This window comes from Gorilla gorilla, chromosome 15, assembly GCF_029281585.2.
Source record: "Gorilla gorilla gorilla isolate KB3781 chromosome 15, NHGRI_mGorGor1-v2.1_pri, whole genome shotgun sequence".
Taxonomy (NCBI): Eukaryota; Metazoa; Chordata; class Mammalia; order Primates; family Hominidae; genus Gorilla; species Gorilla gorilla.
In genome coordinates, this window is record NC_073239.2 from 98,128,832 (window position 1) to 98,150,922 (window position 22,091).

Consider the following 22,091-nt stretch of genomic DNA (forward strand, 5'->3'; position numbering starts at 1 on the left):
AAAAGTTGGAGTGATCTGTTAAAGGCATGAGCCTGTCCATCCCCCAACTGCTACCATTGGAATAAAGTTGCTTTCCTTTCACTACACGTCGCTTCTCATGTTTTCAGCCTCTGAGCAATGAGCAGTCAGACTTGAGCTGGTTATAAGTGCGGAGCATATATATATATACATATATACACATATATATATACACATATATATATACATATGCATATATATATACACATATACATATATATATATATATATATTTTTTTTTTTTTTTTTTGGAGATTGAGTCTCACTCTGTTTCCTAGGCTAGAGTGCAGTGGCTCGATCTTGGCTCACTGAAACCTCTGCCCCAACAGGTTCAAGCAGTTCTCCTGTGTCAGCCTCCCAAGTAGCTGGGATTACAGGCGCCTGCCACCGTGCCCTGCTAATTTTTGTATTTTTGGTAGAGACAGGGTTTCACCATCTTGGCCAGGCTGGTCTTGAACTCCTGACCTTGTGATCCACCCGCCTTGGCCTCCCAAAGTGCTGGGATTACAGGTGTGAGCCACCGCGCCCAGCCCACAGCATAATTTTTGTATGTTAATATAATGAGGGCCGGGCGCGGTGGCTCACGCCTGTAATCCCAGCACTTTGGGAGGCCGAGGCGGGCGGATCACGAGGTCAGGAGATCGAGACCATCCTGGCTAACACAGTGAAACCCCGTCTCTACTAAAAAATACAAAAAATTAGCCGGGCGTGGTGGCGGGCGCCTGTAGTCCCAGCTACGCGGGAGGCTGAGGCAGGAGAATGGCGTGAACCCGGGAGGCGGAGCTTGCAGTGAGCCGAGATCGTGCCACTGCACTCCAGCCTGGGCGACAGAGCGAGACTCTGTCTCAAAAAAAAAAAAAAAAATATATATATATAATGAGATGATTCCTTAAGCTGAAAGCTGATTTATTGATTAAATATATCAGATTGCTTAGTTACACATGTGCCCAACTATATGTAGTAAAAGTTATGTATGAATTTGCCCATTGACCTAGCAATGCCAAATCTAGGACTCTGTCCCACAGATACTATAGCAAAAATAAGAAAAGATGTATGCCTCAGACTATTTGTTGTAGGACTGCATTAACACCCATCCTACCATATAAAGTATATTTACTTTATATAAAAAGTAAATATTTTATATAAGAAGATTATATAATATGTCCATGTCCCACATGTCCATATAAGGAGGTTGGTTGAATAAACTATAGTACATGCACACAGGTGAGTACTATGCAGCTGGAAGAAGAAATAAGGAATATATATATATATATATACCCACTATGGATTGATCTTTGGAATATAATGCTGAATGAAAAAAAGCAAGATGTGGAAAAGTATTCTTTGCCTCCACTTAAGAAAAGAGAAAATACAAAAATGTGTGTAATATACTTGCTTACTATTTTTTTTTTTAAAGGAAATATGGCCAGACACGGTGGCTCACACCTGTAATCCTAGCACTTTGGGAGGCTGAGGAGGGCAGATCACCTGAGGTCAGAAGTTCAAGACCAGCCTGGTCAACATGGCAAAACCCTGTCTCTACTAAAAAGACAAAAATTAACTGGGCACAATGGCGGGCATCTGAAATCCCAGCTACTCGGGAGGCTGAGGCAGGAGAATCATTTGAACCACGGAGGTGGAAGTTACAGTGATCTGAGATCACACCACTGCACTCCAGCCTGGGTGACAGAGCATGACTCCCTCTCAAAAAAAAAAAAGGAAATATAAACCATATGTATGTATCTTTAAAGGTTACCTATAAGGACTGGGAGAGAAGAGTATGGAGAAGACAGAAAAAAAAGAGTTATTTAAATGTACTTTGTTTTTTAGATTTGACTGAAAACACACATTTTACTTACTTTTTTAAAAATCAACTTTTGAAAAGCAATTCCCCAAACTAAAAATTAAGTTACGTAACCTAACTGGATATTACATAACACACAAAGAACTTTTTCAAGTGACTTTCAAACACAATAATTTGACTAGATATCCATAGTGGGATATTTTTAAGGAGAAAAAGAAATGTCCAAAAACATTTAAGTGTTTGCATTTGTATTGTTGGTGATAATGTTTGGAAATGTATTTTGATAATTTTATGTGAAATGTGGATTAAAGAATACGAGTAATTATATTATGTTCTAATTATCTAATCCCAATTGTTCTTGAGAACCAGGCTCTCAATAGATTGGATAAGGCCTACCTGCATTGTTGAGGGCAATCTTATTTACTCATTCATAATGCTAATCTCTTATCATATGGGAGAAAGACGATGCAGATGTAAGGTACAGGAGGATAAGTACAAATTCTGTAGTCCTGAATTTGAATTAGAAGTATCATGGTGAATTTTGTCAAAATTCCCTGCTGGCTCTGAAGAGGCCTAGAAACAATGACCAACACAGTAGTAATGAGTACATTTGGTACCTAAATTATAAGATTTCAAGACCAGTGCTCTGTGGAGAAATGTCTGATTCTGATTCCAGGTCAAGAGCAGGAAATGTCTTTTCTTAACAACAACAAAAACCCAAACTCAATGTTTCATCTTATAAAATATATTTGTCCCCATAAAAGCTAAAACAAACCATGACCAGTCCAGTGCTCCAGAATTTGGGAGCACCTCTTGCTCCCAGATCATTATCTTGAAATACTATTTTCAAAGGAATAATGGCCCTTCAGAGATATTACTGACTCTAGGACTGGGATAAAAAAATGTTTAAACCAAATGAAATTACCAATTATTGCACAAAATAAGACAAAGTGACTCTAGAATATCTTTTCATGTGGATAACAAGTAAGGTGTATTTTTTTCCCAGGGCTGTTGTATCAAAGTGCCACAAACTAGTTAGCTTAAAACAACAAGAATTTGGCCGGGCACGGTGGCTCACACCTGTAATCCCAGCACTTTGGGAGGCCGAGGCAAGTGGATCACGAGGTCAGGAGATCGAGACCATCCTGGCTAACACAGTGAAACCCCGTCTGTACTGAAAATACAAAAAAATAGCTGGCCGTGGTGGCGGGGGCCTGTAGTCCCAGCTGCTCGGGAGGCTGAGGCAGGAGAATGGCGTGAACCCGGGAGGCAGAGCTTGCAGTGAGCCAAGATGCACCACTGCACTCCAGCCTGGGCAACAGAGTGAGATTCCATCTCAAAAAACAAACAAACAAAAAACAACAAAAACAAACAAAAAAACAAGAATTTGTCTGACAGTTTTGGAGGCTAGCAGTTTAAAACCAAGGTGTCGGCGGGTGGGGCGCAGTGGCTCATGCCTGTAATCCCAGCACTTTGGGAGGCCGAGGCAGGCGGATCACGAGGTCAGGAGATCGAGACCATCCTGGCTAACACAGTGAAACCCTGTCTCTATTAAAAAAAAATACAAAAAAAATAGCCAGGCATGGTGGCACACGCCTGTAGTCCCAGCTACTCGGGAGGCTGAGGCAGGAGAATGGCATGAACCCAGGAGGTGGAGGTTACAGTGAGCCAAGATCACTCCACTGCACTCCAGCCTGGGCGACAGAGTGAGACTCCGTCTCAAAAAACAAAAACAAAAAAACCAAGGTGTCAGTAGGTCCATGCTTTCCCTAACACTGGGTAGAATCCTTATGTGACAGTTAATGTTATGTATTAACTTGACTGAGCTAAGGGATGCCTAGATAGCTGGTAAAACATTACTTCTGGGTGTGTCTGTGAGGGTGTTACTGGATAATATTAGCAATTAAATCAGTAGACCGAGTAAAGAAGATTGCCCTCACCAGTGTGGGCAGGCATCATCCAGTCCACTGAGGGCATGAATAGAACCAAACATTGAAAGAGTGAATTCATTCTCTCTGTTTGAGCTGAAACAGCCATCTTTTTCTATTCTTGGACATCAGCTCTTCTTGTTCTCAGGCCTTTACATATGGACTAAATTTCAGTAGTCCCCCCTTATACATGGTTTTGCTTTCTGAAGTTTCAGCTATCTGCAGTCAACAGAGGTCCAAAAATATTACATCATCACTCTTGTGCTTTGGAGCCATTATTAAGTAAAATAAGGATTACTCAAATACAAGTATTGTGATACTGGGCCAGTTGATCTGATAACCTGTACGGCTAAGTGACTAATTGTAATTGGGTTGGACAGAGCAGGACAGTGTGAGAGTTTATCATGATATTCAGAACAGCATGTAATTTAAAATTTACGAATTGCTTATTTCTGGTAATTTCATTTATATCACAATGTCCATGTCATTCATGATATTCAGAACAGTGTGTAATTTAAAATGTATGAATTATTTCTGGAAATTTCATCAGAAATTTTATAATCTCACATAACACAAAGAAGATAGGTGAGTGTATAGTACACTATGATAATTTGAGAACATTAGAGAGAGCAACTAAGAGACAGCACATAACTTATTATGGTATATTGTTATCATTGTTCTGTTTTATGTTATTGTGGTTAATCTCTTGCTGTGCCTAATTTATAAATTAAGCTTTATAATATGTATATACAGGAAAAAATAGTGTATATAGGGTTTGGTACTCTGTAGTTTCAGGCAGCCACTGGGGGTCTTGGAAAACCCATAGATAAGTGGGGACTACTGTACACTATTGGCTTTTCTGGTTCTCCAGACGTAAAAGGCAGATCATGGGACTTCTTGGCCTCTATCATCATGTGAGCCAATTCCCAATGTGTGTGTGGGTGTGTGTATGTGTGCGTGTGTGTGTGTTTGTGTGTGTAATCTCCAGTGGTTCTCTTTCCCTGGAGAACTCTGACCAATAAAATATTTTGGTACTGAGAGTGGTTCTAGAGGAACAGAAAGTACTGATAGTCCATGGAATGAACTGTTTCTAGAGATATATAAAATATCTGCATTGGATACTCCTAACTAATACTTATAAGAAGCAAAGAGCTAAGTAACTCTGTATATGACACTTTTGAACATTTTTGGACAATGGAAAATAAGGAATATAATGACACTGGTTTGTTGCTTCTAATGTAGGACCAAGTGGTAAAAGAAAAGGAGGCGCTCAGGATTCAAATTTCCAGCTCGCGCACTGTATAAATGACTTAAAAACTTGTAGTTGTGCCCTGAGAAATCATTAACTCCTGTAGCCACAGGGCTAAAATTGCTGAAAATCAAACCCAGGATCTCATTGTGCAATTGGCTGAATTACAAAGCAAGTTGAACTCCCAGCCTCACGTGATATCTACTGTTAAAGTGATGGCATTGGTTGAGAAAAAGTGGGATCCTGTAAGATGGGATGGGGATATGTAGGAAGAGCCTGATGAAGCTACAGACATTGAGACCCTAAATTCTGATGCGTCTTCTTTGCCAGTGGAAGAGGTTTCTCCATCCCCAGCAAAAGTAACCTTCCCAATCCCAGTGAAAGTGGCCTCCCCACCCTAAATGGCATAGGTCTCCCCACCTCTGGTGGTAGCAGCCTTCCCACCCACAGTGGTTTCAGTATTTCTACCTCAGTCTGAGGTATTTAACCCTGAGGAAGTAGTAATGGCTTCCTCTGAGGCAGTTGCTATGCAAGACAGTGCTGGTTCTTCTCAGGATCTAATCTACCCCTGCCATCCCTGAAGGGCCTACTTTGAGTTATAAAGTATGACCCATGAGAAGGTGCACTACATTCCAAAAGAACTACTTGAGTTTTTTGATTTATATAAGGAGAAATCTGGGGAACATATATGGGAATGAATATTAAGAGTGTGGGAGAATAGTAGAAGAAACAAAGTTGAATCAGGCTGAATGTATAGATATGGGCTCACTAAGTTGAGATTCTGCATGTAATATTACAGAAATATTACATTATTTCTAACTCAGAGAGTTAGAAAGGGCTCTAACAGTTTGGTTGGTTGCTGAAACATGGGTCAAAAAGTGGCCCACCAAGAGTGAGTTGGAGATGACTGATCTCTCTTAATTTAATATAGAGGAATGGATTCAAAGGGTTAGGGAGATTAAAATGTTAGAGTGGATTTGTCATTTAAGACCTATTTACCACACTGGGTGGGTCCAGAAGACATACTTTTCACCAATGCTTTGAGAAATAAATTCATAAGGGGAGCCCTAGCATCCTGGAAGAGCTCCATGATTACTCTTCTCTATAGGACAGACCTTACAGAGGGAACCACAGCCATTCAGTTGGAAAATGTAAACAGAGTGAGAGTAATTGGATCTCAGGGTGACAGGGGCCAAGGGTCAGCACTCAGGTAACAAAGGCAAAGTGGATGTAGTTATTGTAATGCCCAGCAGAGTCAAAGCAGCAATCACCGTAGTCTGACACACAGGGACCTGTGGTGTTAGCTAGTTATCCATGGTGTTCCTAGACGTGAAATAGATAGGAAGCCTACTAAATTCTTACTTGGTCTGTATGAGCAGAAAAGTTCCAGGTTAAGTGAAAAAAAAGTCTAAGTTGAATTACAAAACAGAGAGTCATAAACCCCCATTCAATTCCCAGAGTTTAGCCAGTTTATAGACCCAGAGCCCTTTGGACAAAGAGCAGTCAGGTCCCATCAAGAGAAGACCCTGGTGCACTACTGAAAATTGATACTGTTAATCCTTAGCCCAGCCTTCTCCAAAGGGACTTACACGATTTTACCAGAGTAACTGTGCATGGGTTTCTGGCGGGGGGGTGGGGGGGTGGGGGGGTCGGGGGGAGCAGGGAGCGGGTGGAGGAATCAGAACTTTAAGGGACTACTGGACACTGGCTCTGAACTGACAGTGACTCCAGGAGACCCCAAACATCACTGTGGCCCTCCAGTCACAATAGGAATATATGGAGGTCAAGTGATCAATGGATTTTTAGCTCAGGTCCTAAAGTTTTAGCTTTAGGAGGTTTAGCACAGTACATCCAGTGAGTCCTCAGACCTATCCTGCAGTTTTTTCTTCAGTTCCAGCACGCACAATGGAAGTAGACATACTTAACAACTGGCATAATCCTTACTTTGGTTCCCTGACCTGTGTGTGGAGTGGGGACTATAATGGTGATAAAAGCCAAGTGGACGCCATTAAAACTACTTCTATCTTGGAAAAGTGTAAATCAAACATAATACCACATCCTTGGAAGGGTTGTAGAGATTAGCGCCACCATCAAGGACTTGAAAGATGCAGGGGTGGTGATTCCCATCACATCCCCATTCAACTCTCCTATTTGGCGTATGCAAAAGATGGATGGATTTTAGAGAACAAGTGGATTATAAGCTTAACCAAATGGTGACTTCACTTGGAGCTGCTGTAGATATGGTTTCATGGCTTGAGCAAATTGACACATCTCCTGGTACCTGGTGGGCAGCTATTGATATGGCAAATGCATTTTTCTCCATCCCTATACACAAGGCCCATCAGAAGCAGTCTGATTTCAGTTGGCAAGGTCAGCAATACACCTTCATCATGTTACTTCAGTGATACATCAAGTCTCTAGCCCTATGTCATAATTTAGTTAGCAGAGATCTTGTCTACTGTTTCCTTCCACAAGATATCACACTGGCCCTTTACATTAATGACATTGTTAAAAGGAAAACTTCAGCCAAATTAAAATTAAAAGAGTTTAATTGAGTAAAGAATGATTCGTGAATTGAGCAGTGCCATGAGCCAGAGTAGGCTCAGACCCTAGTGCACCCCTGTAGCAGAAGGTTTATGGACAAAGGAAAGTGGTGCACAGAAAATCAAAGTGAGGTACAGAAACAGCTGAACTGGTTACAGCTCGGTGTTACCCGTATTTGAACACAGTTTGAACAGTTGGCCATATCTGATTGGCCAAAACTTGCTGACTGATATAAGAGTAGGGTACGGTCTATATACAACTCCATTTAGGTTATAGTTCATGATGTACACAGACACCTTTAGGCTGAAGTTAAAATATGTAAGGAAGAAGGTTTAGGCTAAACTTGATTTAACAACATTATACTGATTGGACCTAGTGAGTGAGAAGTGGCAACTACTCCTAGACTTGTAAAACAGTTGTGTGTCCAAGAATGGGAGATAAACCTGACTAAAATTCAGAGGCCTTCTATCTCAGTTAAATTTCTAGGGGTTCAGTTGTGTGAGGCATACTGAGATAGCCCTTCCAAAGTGAAGGATAAGTTGTTGCCTTTGGCCCCCCTACAGCCAAGAAAGAATTGTAACCTCTAGTGGGCCTATGTAGATTTTAGGTGCAACCTATTCCTTATTTGGATTTGTTACTCTAGCCCATTTACCAAGTGACCCAAAAAGCTGCTAGTTTTGAGTAGGGCCCAGAACAGGAAAAGGCTCTGCAAGAGATCCATACTGCTGTGCAAGCTGCTTTGCCACTGGGGCCATATGATCCAGCCGATCCAGTATTGCCTGAAGTCTCAGTGGCAGACAGGAATGCTGATGGAGTATTTGGAAGGCTCCTGTAGGTGAACCGCAGTGCAGCCCTTTAGGATTTTAGATCAGGACCCTGCCATTTTCTGCAGATAACTATTCTTCTTTTGAGAGACAGCTCTTGGCCTGTTACTGGGCCTTAGTAGAACCTGAGTGCTTGACCATGGGCTACCAATTACTGTGTGACCTGAGCTGCCCTTCATGAACTGGGCATTATTTGACCCACCAAGCCATAAAGTTTAGTGTACACAGCAGCACTCCATCATCATGTTGGTCAGGCTGATCTCGAACTCCTGTTACTTTTGAACGTCCTAGTCATTAATATATGGCTCTGAAAAGGGGGAAAAAAAGAAAAATAAATGGAGTAGGGGGTGCTAGCCCTTTTAATCCCCTGGAAGTTGCTTCAGCTGGAGGGGGAGGGGCATACAACAGTTGGGAGAGGTCAACAATGGCTACCTGCCTCTGTCTGCACCTTTGTGAATCAGAAACAGCAATCAGTGATTAAAGTCCAGATCCCTGATATTTGGAGGAAAGGGTCCTTTTTACTCACCCTGGCATTTGCAAGCTATATGAAAGCTGCTCCTGGAATGTGTGCATGGCTGCTTGCCAAAGAGCTGGGGGATGGGGGATGGGTAGCTGCTACTGTGCTAAGCTGAAATTGACCAGAATTAACTGCAATTTACCATCTAAGCCTTCCCTGGAAGCTGCAAGCCTTCAACAGACACTAGAGTTTCAAAATAGGTAAGACAGATTCCCTCAGTGCAATTGTTGTCAAGTTGGGGAGACAGATTTCAGGTGCTCTCTACTCTGCTATCTTCCCAGAGTCCTCTCTTCTAATAATTTTTTGAAGGTGGGATTTATTAGAGACTATTTCCTAACTGTTGGAAAAATCCAACAGAAAATCAAAACATAATAGTACAAGAGAAAGTGCTTATTACAGACATCTGTCCTTGAGAAAGGCTGAAGATAGGCTTTAGAGGTGTTCATCTTTGCTAGGAACATATTTTGCTTTTGTGTACTGTAAAAGGAGAAAAGAATGTGGGCAAAGAAAGTCAGAATTGAAATGAGAGAAAAGAATGTTAGAATGGGCTAGTAGATTTAGTGGGGAAAGAAAAGTAACTCCCTGGGATTGCTTTCACTTTTTCTATAGAATACAAGAGAAAGTTACCAGCTGAGAGTGAGGTGTAAAAGATACTAAGGGATTGTGAGAAGTTTGAGAAAAGAGGAGAACACACAAAATAGCCATTTCTTGAGAGCAGAACATCAAATGTATTAAATACGTGTATAAGTTTGTTATGTAGAATTGATTGCTCACTTGAGATTTGGAGTGAGAATCATCATGGCTGCATACTTTGATCTGTTAGTTACTTGTGGGAAAGCACAGACTAGGTGGACATTTAGGCTTAACTAATGTGCAGACATCACTAACTGTCCCCAAATAGTCACATCCTCTTTTCTTTTAATAATAGAATGCCCTGTGTTTTAGCCAGTTGTCTTATTTCATTTGTGCTGCTACAACAAGATATCTGAGACTGGGTGACTTATAAAGAACAGAAACTTACTTTTCACAGTACTGAGGGCTGGGAGTCCAAGATTAAGGAGCTGATAGGTTCAGTGTCTGGTGAGAACCTGGACTCAGCTTCCAAGACAGCGTCTTCTGGAAGGGAAGAATGCCATGTCTTCACATGATGGAAGGAATGAAAGGGTTGGAAAAGAGTGAACTTTCACCCTTCAAGTCTTTTATAAAGGCATTTATCCATTTATAAGGGCAGAGCCCTCATTATCTAAATAACTCCCCAAAGGCCCCACTTCCCAGCTGATCCAATAGGGTGTGAAATGTGATGTGTGCAACTCCTAAGTCATCTTCATAAAGAGGAGACCACTTGCCCTGATCTCAGTGAGTGACTATGATGATAGTCCATTGAATCTAAGGGGTTCAATGAGATGTGTGTCTTTGAAAGGGCAATAGATAATGAAAAAATAATAGACTCAGTGAATTGGAAGTTGTAATGAAATAAAATTTTGAAGTGAGATATTAGATAAATTGAGAGGTGACAACGTGCTAGCAGCCCTCGCTCTCCGTGCCTCCTCGGCCTCAGAGTCCACTCTGGCCATGCTCGAGGAGCCCTTCAGCCCGCCACTGCGCTGTGGGGGCCCCTCTCTGGACTAGCTGAGGCTGGAGCCGGCTCCCTCTGCTTGCAGGGAGGTGTGGAGGGAGAGGTGCAGGCGGGAACCGGGGCTGTGCGTGGTGCTCATGGGCCAGTGCCAGTTCTGGGTGGGCACGGGCTCAGCGGGCCCCACACTCAGAGCAGCCGGCTGGGGGCGCCGGGCAGTGAGGGGCTTAGCACCCGGGCCAGCAGCTGTGGAGGGTGTGCCGGGTTCCCCAGCACTGCCGGCCAGCCCGTGCCACCCTTGAATTCTCGCCAGGCCTCATCTGCTCGCGACGGGGCAGGGCTCGGGACCTGCAGCCCGCCATACCCAAGCACCACCCCCTGTGGGCTCCCACACGGCCTGAGCCCCCTGCCACCCCCTGCTCCGTGGCGCCCAGTCCCATTGACCACCCAAGGGCTGAGGAGTGTGGGTGCGTGGTGCGGGACTGGCGGGCAGCTCCACCAGCGTCCCAGGTGCAGGATCCACTAGGCGCAGGATCCACTAGGGGAAGCCAGCTGGGCTCCTGAGTTGGGTGGGAAGTTCCAGAACTTTTATGTCTAGCTGGAGGACTGTATATGCACCAATCAGCACTCTGTATCTAGCTTGGGGTTTATGGATACACCAATCAGCACTGTGTATCTAGCTAATCTGGTGGGGACTTGGAGAACTTTTATGTCTAGCTAAAGGATGGTAAATACACCAGTCAGCACTCTGTGTCTAGCTCAAGGTTTGTAAGCGCACCAATCAGCACTCTGTGTCTAGCTCAAGGTTTGTAAACACACCAATCAGCACCCTGTGTCTAGCTCAAGGTTTGCAAATGTACCAATCAGTGCTCTGTGTCTAGTTAATCTAGGGGGACTTGGAGAACTTTTATATCTAGGTAGAGGATTGTAAATACACCAATCAGCACTCTGTGTCTAGCTCAGGGATTATCAACGCACCAATCAGCACCCTGTCAAAACAGACCAATCAGCTCTCTGTAAAATGGACCAATCAGCTCTCTGTACAATGGACCAATCAGCTCTCTGTAAAATAGGCCAATCAGCAGGATGTGGGTGGGGTCAGATAAGGGAACCAAAGCAGGCTGCCCCAGCCAGCAGTAGCAAGCTGCTTGGGTCCCCTTCCATGCTGTGGAAGCTTTGTTCTTTTGCTCTTTGCAATAAATCTTGCTGCTGCTCACTCTTTGGGTGCACACTGCTTTTATGAGTTGTAACACTCACCAGGAAGGTCTGCAGCTTCACTCCTGAGGCCAGCGAGACCATGAACCCACCAGAAGGAATGAACAACTCCAGACGGGAGGAACGAAGAACTTCAGACGCACCGCCTTAACAGCTGTAACACTCACCTGGAAGGTCTGCAGCTTCACTCCTGAAGCCAGCAAGACCCCGAAGCCACCAGAAGGAAGAAACTCTGAACGTGTCCAAACATCAGCAGGAACAAACTCCAGACACACCATCTTTAAGAACTGTAACACTCACCGTGAGGGTCCGTGGCTTCATTCTTGAAGTCAGTGAGACTAAGAACCCAGCAATTTCGGACACAAAATCACTTGAAAGATAGGGATAGTGGTCAGAGAGTAAAGTGCTTGGATCAGAGTATAATTATTGGGCAAATTTATGCCTATAGAAGTGGGCAGCTGATGTGAGATTTAAAAAAAATTAGAGTTGAGGAGGTCAAGGAACTAAGAGGCCTCATTGTTGATTTGATCATATATCAAGATTGGTGATGTGAACCCTGACTATCTGAGACAGGTCTCAGTTAATTTAGAAAGTGTATTTTGCCAATGTTGAGTATGTGTGCCCATGACACAGCCTCAAGAGGTCCTGATGACATGTGGCCAAGGTGGTCAGAGCAGTTTGGTTTTATACATTTTAGGGAGACATGAGACATCAATCAACATAAGATGTAAAATGAACATTGGTTCATCTGGAAAGGCATGACAACAGGGAGGGAGTTTCCAGGTCATAGGTAGGTAAGAGACAAATGGTTGCATTATTTTGAGTTTCTGATTAGCCTCTCCAAAGGAGGCAATCAGATAAGCATTTATCTCAGTGAGCAGAGGGGTGACTTTGAACAGAATGGGAGGCAGATTTGCCCTAAGCAGTTCCCAGCTTGGGTTTTCCCTTTAGTTTAGTGACTTGGGGGCCCAAAGATTTATTTTCCTTTCACAGTGACAGGAGTAGGGATGAATAGAAAGAAAGAGAGCCAGGTGCTAAAATCCTCAGTGAATAAGGAGAGGCTTAAATGTCAGCAGTATAGCAATATTTGGGGTTGTAGCATCTGATAGCATAAACTTCAAAGGATTTAAATTTTTTAAGAGGAAAGAGAACAACTTATAAAGCTGCAATAGGAATCAAGAAGGATACTGGTCTTATGTCTCATCTTCAAACCCAGAGGTGCATGGTATAAGAGTGGGAAAAAACGAAAACAAAAACAAAAACGCATCCCTTGCAGAGTACTGCAGGGCAACCAGTGCCCTTAGGGAACAATTGGCTTTCAGTCAGGGCATGAAATTAAGGGAAAGCTCAGAGAAAATATTATAGATGTTGGTAAGAGATCATGAGTCTCTGAGGGCACAGGAAGTTTTCAGGCAATTAGGAACAAGTGGGAGAGGGGGCCATATTCATGGATCAATTGAGGTAGAATGGTGAGAAGTGTTTGAACCTCTACTGGTGCAAAAGGCAAATGGACATGTGAGACATGTTGATATAGTGATCCTAAGGGGCAATCAGAGGAGGGTTGGAAATTGGCTTAAGATAAAAAGACTAGATGCCCCATCACTCTTGCAGTCAGTAGTGGTCTGGCAGATACAGGGATGAGTAAAGATATCTGAGATGTTGATCTGCCAATGGTAAGGCAGCCATGGCAAGCTCCAAAAACAGTTTCGCCAAAAGCTCTAAGAACTCTGTAAACTCATATTATTTAAAGCCTCAGTTTACTTATCAAGGAAATGAATGAAATGGATATAATAATGATAACTGATAATTATGAAGATTAAATATGTGATAAAGTAATGGCTCCAATTCTTTTTTAATTTAAATTTTAATTGACAACTTTATGTAGTCATGGGGTACATAGTGAAGTTTTGATATATATAATGTATATATCAAATTAGCCTAATCAGATTAGGATAATTAGCATGTTAACATATTAAACATCCCAAACATGTATTATTTCTTTTTTTTTTGGAGACAGAGTCTTGCTCTGTCACCCCGGCTGGAGTGCAGTGGCACGATCTCAGCTTACTGCCTCCCGGTTCAAGCGATTATCCTGCCTCAGGCTCCCAAGTAGCTGGGACTACAGGCGCCCGCCACCACGCCAGGCTAATTTTCTGTGTTTTTAGTAGAGGTGGGGTTTCACCGTGTTAGCCAGGATGCTCTCGATCTCCTGACCTTGTGATCCGCCTGCCTCAGCCTCCCAAAGTGCTGGGATTACAGGCATGACACCACGCCTGGCCCCAAACACGTATTATTTCTTTGTGTTGGGAATGTGTTTCAATATCCTTCTTCTAGCTATTTCAACCTATATACAATATTATTGTTAACTATAGTCATCCTACAGGGTATAGGACACTAGGACTTAATCCTTTTATCTAGCTGTAATTTTGTATCCTTGAGCAAATCTCTCCCTTCCTCTTCCTTCCTCCTATGCTTCCTAGCCTCTAGTATCCTCTGTTCTACTTTTTACTTCTATGAGATCCATTTTTTTTAGTTTCCACATATGAGGGAGAACATGTGGTGTTTAACTTTCCCTTCCTGGCTTATTTCACTTAACATATTGTCCTCCAGTTCCATCCACGTTGCTGCACATGACAGGGTTTCATTTTTTTTTTTAATCACTGAATAGTATTTTATTGTGTATATATACCACATCTTCTTTATCCATTCACTGAAATTTATTCCTAGGTATTTTATTTTTTGTAGCTATTTTAAATGGTTTTGCTTTCTTACTCAGCTAGTTCATTGTGTATAGAAACACTACTGATTTTTGATATTAATTTTGTATTCTGCAACTTTACTGAATTCATTGATTGATTAATTCTAAGAGTTTTGGTAGAGTCTTTAGTTTCTTCTCCATATAAGATCATGTCATTTTCAATGTCTCCTTTCTAATTTGGATGCCCTTTATTTCTGTCTCTTGCCTAATTGCTCTGGCTAAGACTTCCAGTACCGTATTGAGTAAGTGTGGTGAGAGTGGGTATCTTACCTTGTTGCAGTTCTTAAAGAAAAGCTTTTAGCTTTTCCCTGTTCCATAAAGACCTTAGCTGTAGTTTTGTCATATATGGCCTTTATTGCGTTGAGGTACTTTCCTTCTATACCTAATTTATTAAGATTTTTCCATCATAGAGCGATATTGAATTTTATCAAAAGCTTTTTCTGCATCTATTCAGATGATCATATGGTTTTGTTCTTCATTCTATTGCTGTGATGTATGACATTTATTAATTTGCATATGTTAAACCATCCTTCTATTCCTAGAATAAATCCCATTTGATCATGTTGTATTATCTTTTTGATATGTTACTGGATTTGGTTTGCTGGTATTTTGTTGAGGATTTCTGTGTCTATGCTCATTGGGGTATTGGCCTGAAGTATTCTTTTATTGTGTGTTCTTGTCTGGTTTTGGTATCAGGGTAATGCTGGCCTTATAGAATGAGTTAGGAAGAAATTCCCTATGGTCAATTTGTTGAGGTAGTTTGAGAAGAAATTATATTACTTCTTCTTTAGATGTTCAGTAGAATTCAGAATGTTAACACCATCTGGTCCTGGACTACTTTTTGTTGGAAGACTTTTTATTACTGATTCAATCTTGTTTCTTATTATTGGTCTGCTCAGGTTTTCTTTTCTTTCTTTTTTTTTTTTTTTTCTTTTGACATGCTTCTATTATAGAGGATGTTCAGGTTTTCTATCTCTTCTTGGTTCAATCTTTTTAGGTTGTGTCTAGAAATTTATCTGTAACCTCTAGGTTTTTGAATTTATTGGTATACAGTTGTTCATTGTAGTCTGTATGATCCTTTGTATTTCTGTAGTATTCATTGTGACATCTCCTTTTTCTTTTCCGATTATATTTATTTAGGTCTTCTCTCTTTTTTCTTAGTTATTCTCACTAATGCTTTGTTGATTTTGTTTATCTTTAAAAAAACAGCTTTTGGTTTTGTTGAATTTTTAGTCCGCATTTTGTTTATTTCTGCTATTTTTATTATTTCATTCTATGAATTTTGGGTTTTGTTCTTGCTATTCTAATTCCTTGAGGTGCATTTTTCAGCTCTTTATTTGAAATCTTTCTACTTTTTTGATGTAGGCATTTATTGTTATAAATTTGCCTCTTAATACTGCTTTTCCTGTGACCCATAAGTTTCGGTATGTTGTGTTTCTATTTCTATTTGTTTCAAGGAATTTTAAAATTTCATTCTTAATTCCTTCAACCATTGGTTGTTCAGCAGTATGTTATTTAATTTCCATATCTTTTTATAGTTTCAAATGTTCCTCTTGTCATTGATGTCTGGTTTTATTCCATCATGACCAGATAAGATACTTGATATGATTTCAATTTTTAAAAATTAAAAAAGTTGTTTAAGACCTGTTTTCTATCCTAACATATGGTCAGTCCTGGAAAATGTTCCATGCGCAGATGAAAAGAATGTGTGTGTATATATATATATATATATATATATGTGTGTGTGTGTGTATATATATATATATGTATGTATATATATATGTATGTATATATATGTATGTATATATGTATGTATATATATGTATGTATATATATGTATGTATATATATATGTATGTGTATATATATGTATGTATATATATATGTATGTATGTATATATATATATATATATATATTTTTTTTTTAAAGATGGAATCTCGCTCTGTTGCCCAGGCTAGAGTGCAGTAGTAAAATCTTGGCTCACTGCAGCCTCCACCTCCTGAGTTCAAGTGATTCTCCTGCTTCAGCCTCCAAAGTAGCTGGGACTACAGGTACGTGCCGCTGCACATGGCTAATTTTTGTATTTTTTTAGTAGAGTTGGGGTTTTACCATGTTGGTCAGGCTGGTCTTGAACTCCTGACCTCAAGTGATCCACCCGCCTCAGCCTCCCAAAGTGCTGGGATTACAGGCGTGAGCCACCATACCCCAAATAATGTATATTCTACAGCTGTTGGTGAAGTATTCTGTAAATGTCTGTTAGGTCCATTTGGCCTATGGTACAGTTTAAATTGGATGTTTCTTTAATAATTTCCTGTCTAGATGATCTGTCTAATGTTGAGAGTGGGGTTTTAAAGTCCCCAATTATCTATAGTGGAGTCTATCACTCCCTTTAAATCTAATATTTGCTTTATATATCTGTTGGGTGCATATATATTTACAATTGTTATATTCTCTTACAGAATTGGTTCCTTTATTAAGATATAATTAATGTCATTCTTTTTTTCTTTTTACAGCTTTTGACTTGGAGTATGTTTTATCTAATGTGTAAGTATAGCTACTCCTGCTCACTTTTGATTTCCAGTTACATGGGGTGTCTTTTTCTATCCCTTCACTTTCAATTTTTGTGTGTCTTCACTGGTGAGGTGAATTTTTTTGTAAGCAGCATAAAGTTGGGTCTTGTTATCAATTGTTTTAATCAATTCCTCCAGTCTATATGTTTTAAATGGGGAATTTAATCCATTTACATTCAAAGTTATTATTGGTAGGTGAGGACTTACTTCTGTCATTTTATTGATTGTTTTCTGGTTTTTTTGTTTGTTTTTTGTTTGTTTTTTTGTTTGTTTTTTGAGACAGTCTCACTCTGTCGCCCAGGCTGGAGTGCAGTGGCGCAATCTTGGCTCACTGAAAGCTCCGCCTCCTGGGTTCAGGCCAATTTCCTGCCTCAGTCTCCCGAGTAGCTGGGACTACAGGTGCCCGCTGCTACACCCAGCTAATTTTGGCTAATTTTTTGTATTTTTAGTAGAGATGGGGTTTCATTGTTAGCCAGTATGGTCTCAATCTCCTGACCTCATGATCCGCCCGCCTTGACCTCCCAAATTGCTGGGATTACAGGTGTGAACCACCGCTCCCAGCCCTGTTTTCTGGTTGTTTTATATGTCCTTTGTTCCTTACTTTCTTTTTGTTTATTTTTGCAGTTGGGTGGTTTTCTGTAGCAATAAGCTTTGATTCCTTTCTTTCTCCTGCATGGAGGTAAATAATGGTGGTAGTTGTGTTTTCACTTCCAGATATAAGATACCCTTGAGTATCTCTTGTAAGGCTGGTCTGGTGGTGATAAATTTCCTTAGTTTTTTTCTTATCTATGAAAGATTTTACTTCTCCTTTATTTTAGAAGGATAGCTATGCTAGGTATAATATTTTTGACTGGCAGTTTCTTTTTCTTTTGGTACTTTGAATATATTATCCTATTCTCTTCTGGCCCGTAAGGTTTCTGCTGAGAAATGCTTTGTTAGTTTAATTGAGATTCCCTTATATGTGACTTGGTGTTTTTCCTTTAATGTGCCTTGGAGAGGATCTGTCTGGGGTTCTTTGATCTTCCTGAACCTAGATCTCTGTCTCTCTCCCAAGAATGTTTCTGCTGATTATTTTATCAACTATGTTTTGCTCACCTTTTCTCTTCTTTTCCTTCTGGAATGCCCATGATACCCATAAATTCTGTATACTTTCTTCATTCGTTTTTATTCTCTATTCTTTATCCGTTTTTTTTATGGTCTGTGTATGTTATTTCAAAATACCTGTCTTCAAGTTTAGAAATTCCTTTCTCTGCTTGGTCTAGTCTGTTGTTGAAGCTCTTAAGCATATTTTGTATTTCATTCACTGAATTCTTCAGCTCTTGGATTTCTGTTGGCTTCTTTTTTTTTATGTGAATATTCATATCTTAATAGGAATCAAAGTTCTCATGAAATATTAGGGTAGAAAATACATTTGAGAAAGAATACTAAAAAGAAAATATAGACTTTTGCAGTCATTATGTTTATAAATTTTTTTTTTTTTTTTTTTTTAGTATTTATTGATCATTCTTGGGTGTTTCTCGGAGAGGGGGATTTGGCAGGGTCATAGGACAATAGTGGAGGGAAGGTCAGCAGATAAACATGTGAACAAAGGTCTCTGGTTTTCCTAGGCAGAGGGCCCTGACACCTTCTGCAGTGTTTGTGTCCCTGGGTACTTGAGATTAGGGAGTGGTGATGACTCTTAATGAGCATGCTGCCTTCAAGCATCTGTTTAACAAAGCACATCTTGCACCGCCCTTAATCCATTTAACCCTGAGTGGACACAGCACATGTTTCAGAGAGCACAGGGTTGGGGGTAAGGTTATAGATTAACAGCATCGCAAGGCAGAAGAATTTTTCTTAGTACAGAACAAAATGGAGTCTCCCATGTCTACTTCTTTCTACACAGACACAGTAACAATCTGATCTCTCTTTCTTTTCCCCACATTTCCCCCTTTTCTATTCGACAAAACTGCCATCGTCATCATGGCTCGTTCTCAATGAGCTGTTGGGTACACCTCCCAGACAGGGTGGCGGCCAGGCAGAGGGGCTCCTCACTTCCCAGACGGTACGGCCGGGCAGAGGCGCCCCCCACCTCCCAGATGGGGTGGCGGCCAGGTGGGGGCTGCCCCCCACCTCCCGGACGGGGCGGCTGGCCGGGCGGGGCTGCCCCCCACCTCCCAGATGGGGCAGCTGCCGGGCGGAGACACTCCTCACTTCCCAGACGGGGCGGCTGCCGGGCGGAGGGGCTCCTCACTTCTCAGATGGGGCGGCCGGTCAGAGACGCTCTTCACCTCCCAGACGGGGTGGTAGGGCAGAGGCACTCCCCACATCCCAGACGATGGGCGGCCGGGCAGAGACGCTCCTCACTTCCTAGATGGGATGACGGCCGGGAAGAGGCGCTCCTCACTTCCCGGACTGGGCGGCCGGGCAGAGGGGCTCCTCACATCCCAGACGATGGGCGGCCGGGCAGAGACGCTCCTCACTTCCTAGATGGGGTGGCGGCTGGGCAGAGGCTGCAATCTGGCACTTTGGGAGGCCAAGGCAGGCAGCTGGGAGGTGGAGGTTGCAGCGAGCTGAGATCATGCCACTGCACTCCAGCCTGGGCAACATTGAGCACTGAGTGAGCGAGACTCCGTCTGCAATCCCAGCACCTCGGGAGGCCGAGGCTGGCAGATCACTCGCGGTCAGGAGCTGGAGACCAGCCCGGCGAACACGGCGAAACCCCATCTCCACCAAAAAATGCAAAAACCAGTCAGGCGTGGCGGCATGCACCTGCAATCCCAGGCACTCGGCAGGCTGAGGCAGGAGAATCAGGCAGGGAGGTTGCAGTGAGCCGAGATGGCGGCAGCACAGTCCAGCCTCAGCTGGGCATCAGAGGGAGACCGTGCAGAGAGAGAGAGGGAGGGGGAGGGGGAAGGGGAGGGGGAGGGGGAGGGGGAGGGAGAGACTGTTTGCTTCTTTTTATGATGTCTATCTTTTTGTTGAATTTCTCATTCAAATAATAAACTGATTTTTGTGATTTCATTAAATAGTCTATCTGTATTCTCTTGCATCTTATTGAGTTTAAGATTATTATTTTGAATTCTTTTTCTGTCATTTCATATTTTTTTATTAGAGTCTGTTACTAGAGAAGTATTGTTTTCCTTGAAGGTGACATGTTTCTTTCCCCTTTTCATGGTTGATGTGTTCATACATTGATTTCTACACATCTGGTGGAAAAGTTGTGTTTTCCAGTTTTATGAAGAAGGCTTCATAGGGAAACACTTATTTGTACAAATAAACCTTTGGGTGTCAGTTCAGTGGGGTGCATTGACCTTGATTCTAGGTATGTACAGTAGTGTACTCTCCATTTAGTCTCTTCAGTTGTAATCCATACTAGTGGCATTTGTGTGTTTCTCAGTGGTCTAGGCTGGGAGAATTTGTGATAATGATGTGGCTTTGCTGGAGTTGGGCTTCCCAGACTGTTTCTCAGGCCTGGTGTGTGTGTGTGTGTATGCACGCAGTGGGTCAGCCAACTTGGGGTTTGGCTCACTGTGGTTTAGGTCACAGGGTTGTTACTCTGGCTGGGGGCATGCACACATGGTTGCTCAGTTGGCCTTGGGGTGTGCCTGCCAGGAATGGTTTGTGGGACTTTTTTTTTTCTTTTCACATCTGCAACAGATTTATTTTTTAAAGGAATGGATTTTGAGAGAAAACAACGTGGGGCAAAAGTATGGAATAGAAAATAAATACAGATGTAGGCTATTGTGCTAATTGTTTTATAACCACAACAAGCTAGTACAGAGAATGCCCTGTAAAAAAACACAACAAAGGTTCAAACATCGAGGAGTTCCCTTAGCAAGGCTGAAAATTTCAGTCTCTGGTATTTGGAATTTAGGCTGCAGTCCTTGTTTTTGGATGGACCACTGGGTGTGTGGCACAGTCCATGCTTTTAACCAGATTTGAACAGAAGAATGGCCACTTGGCCCAGGTAGAAGTAGATGAGTGTTTGGTTTCATGTGTCACGTAACTACTGAAGTTCCTCCCCAGGATGCAATGCCAGGTGGGATTGTACTTCTTGTCACATTCTTTCTTGATATGAGCCGCAATGTTCTTCTCTATGTTGTATTTCTCCAGCGCCTGAGGAGCACACTCCACTGAGTTCTGTTGCATCTCCTCCGACATGTCCACATTTTTGATCACGGCCTTTCGGTCGCACATGGTTACCATGGAGAAAGGGGCTGGCCAACTGCCACGGTCCCCTGGGAGGTGCCAGCACAGCTCAGGCCCGGCTGGAGCTGCCGTTGCTACCGAAGCCGTGGCGCATCTCGGTTTGTGGGACTTTCTTCAACCCAGAATGTGGGCACACAGCTGCTTGGCTGGCCTGGTGATGTGTCTGCCAGGGGTGACCCACAACATGCTTTCTTTGGTTTAGGATGCAGGCATAAAGCTGCTTGGCTGGTCTAGGGTGTGTCTGCTCTGGGTGATTCACAGAGTTTCTTAGGCCCAGGACACAGCTGCCCAGTTTCTCAGTTGGCCTGGGGCATGTTTGTTGGGGGTGGTCCCTGAGGTTTCTCAGGCTCAAGACGTGATCATATGGCTTCTTGGCTGGTGTGAGTGCACATCTGCTGAGGATGGTCCAGGGGGCTGTTCCTCTGGCTCAGGATGCTGGTACACAACTGTTTGATTGGCCTGCGGACATGTCTGCCATTGGTGGCCCATGGGGCTGCTTTTCACACCCAGGATGTGGGCACAAGTCTGCTTGGCTGGCCCAGGGGCACGTCTGCTGGGGGTGGCCCGCAGATTATTTCTCAGATCCAGTGCATCGGTGCATAACTGCTCTGCTGCCTGGGTTGGGCACAGGGCTATTTCTCAGGCCTATGACATATCTGCATTGCTGCTCAAATGGCCTAGGGGCATTTCTGTGGGTGGTGGCCCATGAGATTATTTCATAGGCCTGGGCAAGGAGCACAAGACTGCTTAGTCAGCTTGTGGTTGTGTCTACTACAGGCAGCCTGCAGGGCTGTTTCTCAATCTAGGACACGGACACACAGCTGGTCAGTTGTCCTGGGGGATGACTGTCAGGGGCAGCCCACAGGGCTGTTTCTCAGGTCTGGGATTCAAGTGCATGGC

General features: G+C 42.6%; 1 protein-coding gene and 1 pseudogene across 1 annotated transcript in view; both read right to left on the bottom strand.

Moving 5' to 3' along the window:
- The window catches only part of LOC101127591 (stonin-2), a 260,143-nt gene that overhangs the window by 50,487 nt on the left and 187,565 nt on the right, over positions 1 to 22,091 (bottom strand). The window contains exon 12 of the mRNA XM_063698159.1: positions 20,985 to 21,303. Coding sequence (XP_063554229.1) covers positions 20,985 to 21,303 — 319 coding nt within the window. The remainder of the gene's footprint in view (positions 1 to 20,984; positions 21,304 to 22,091) is intronic.
- LOC129526726 (dynein light chain 1, cytoplasmic-like) lies at positions 20,801 to 21,737 on the bottom strand (annotated as a pseudogene).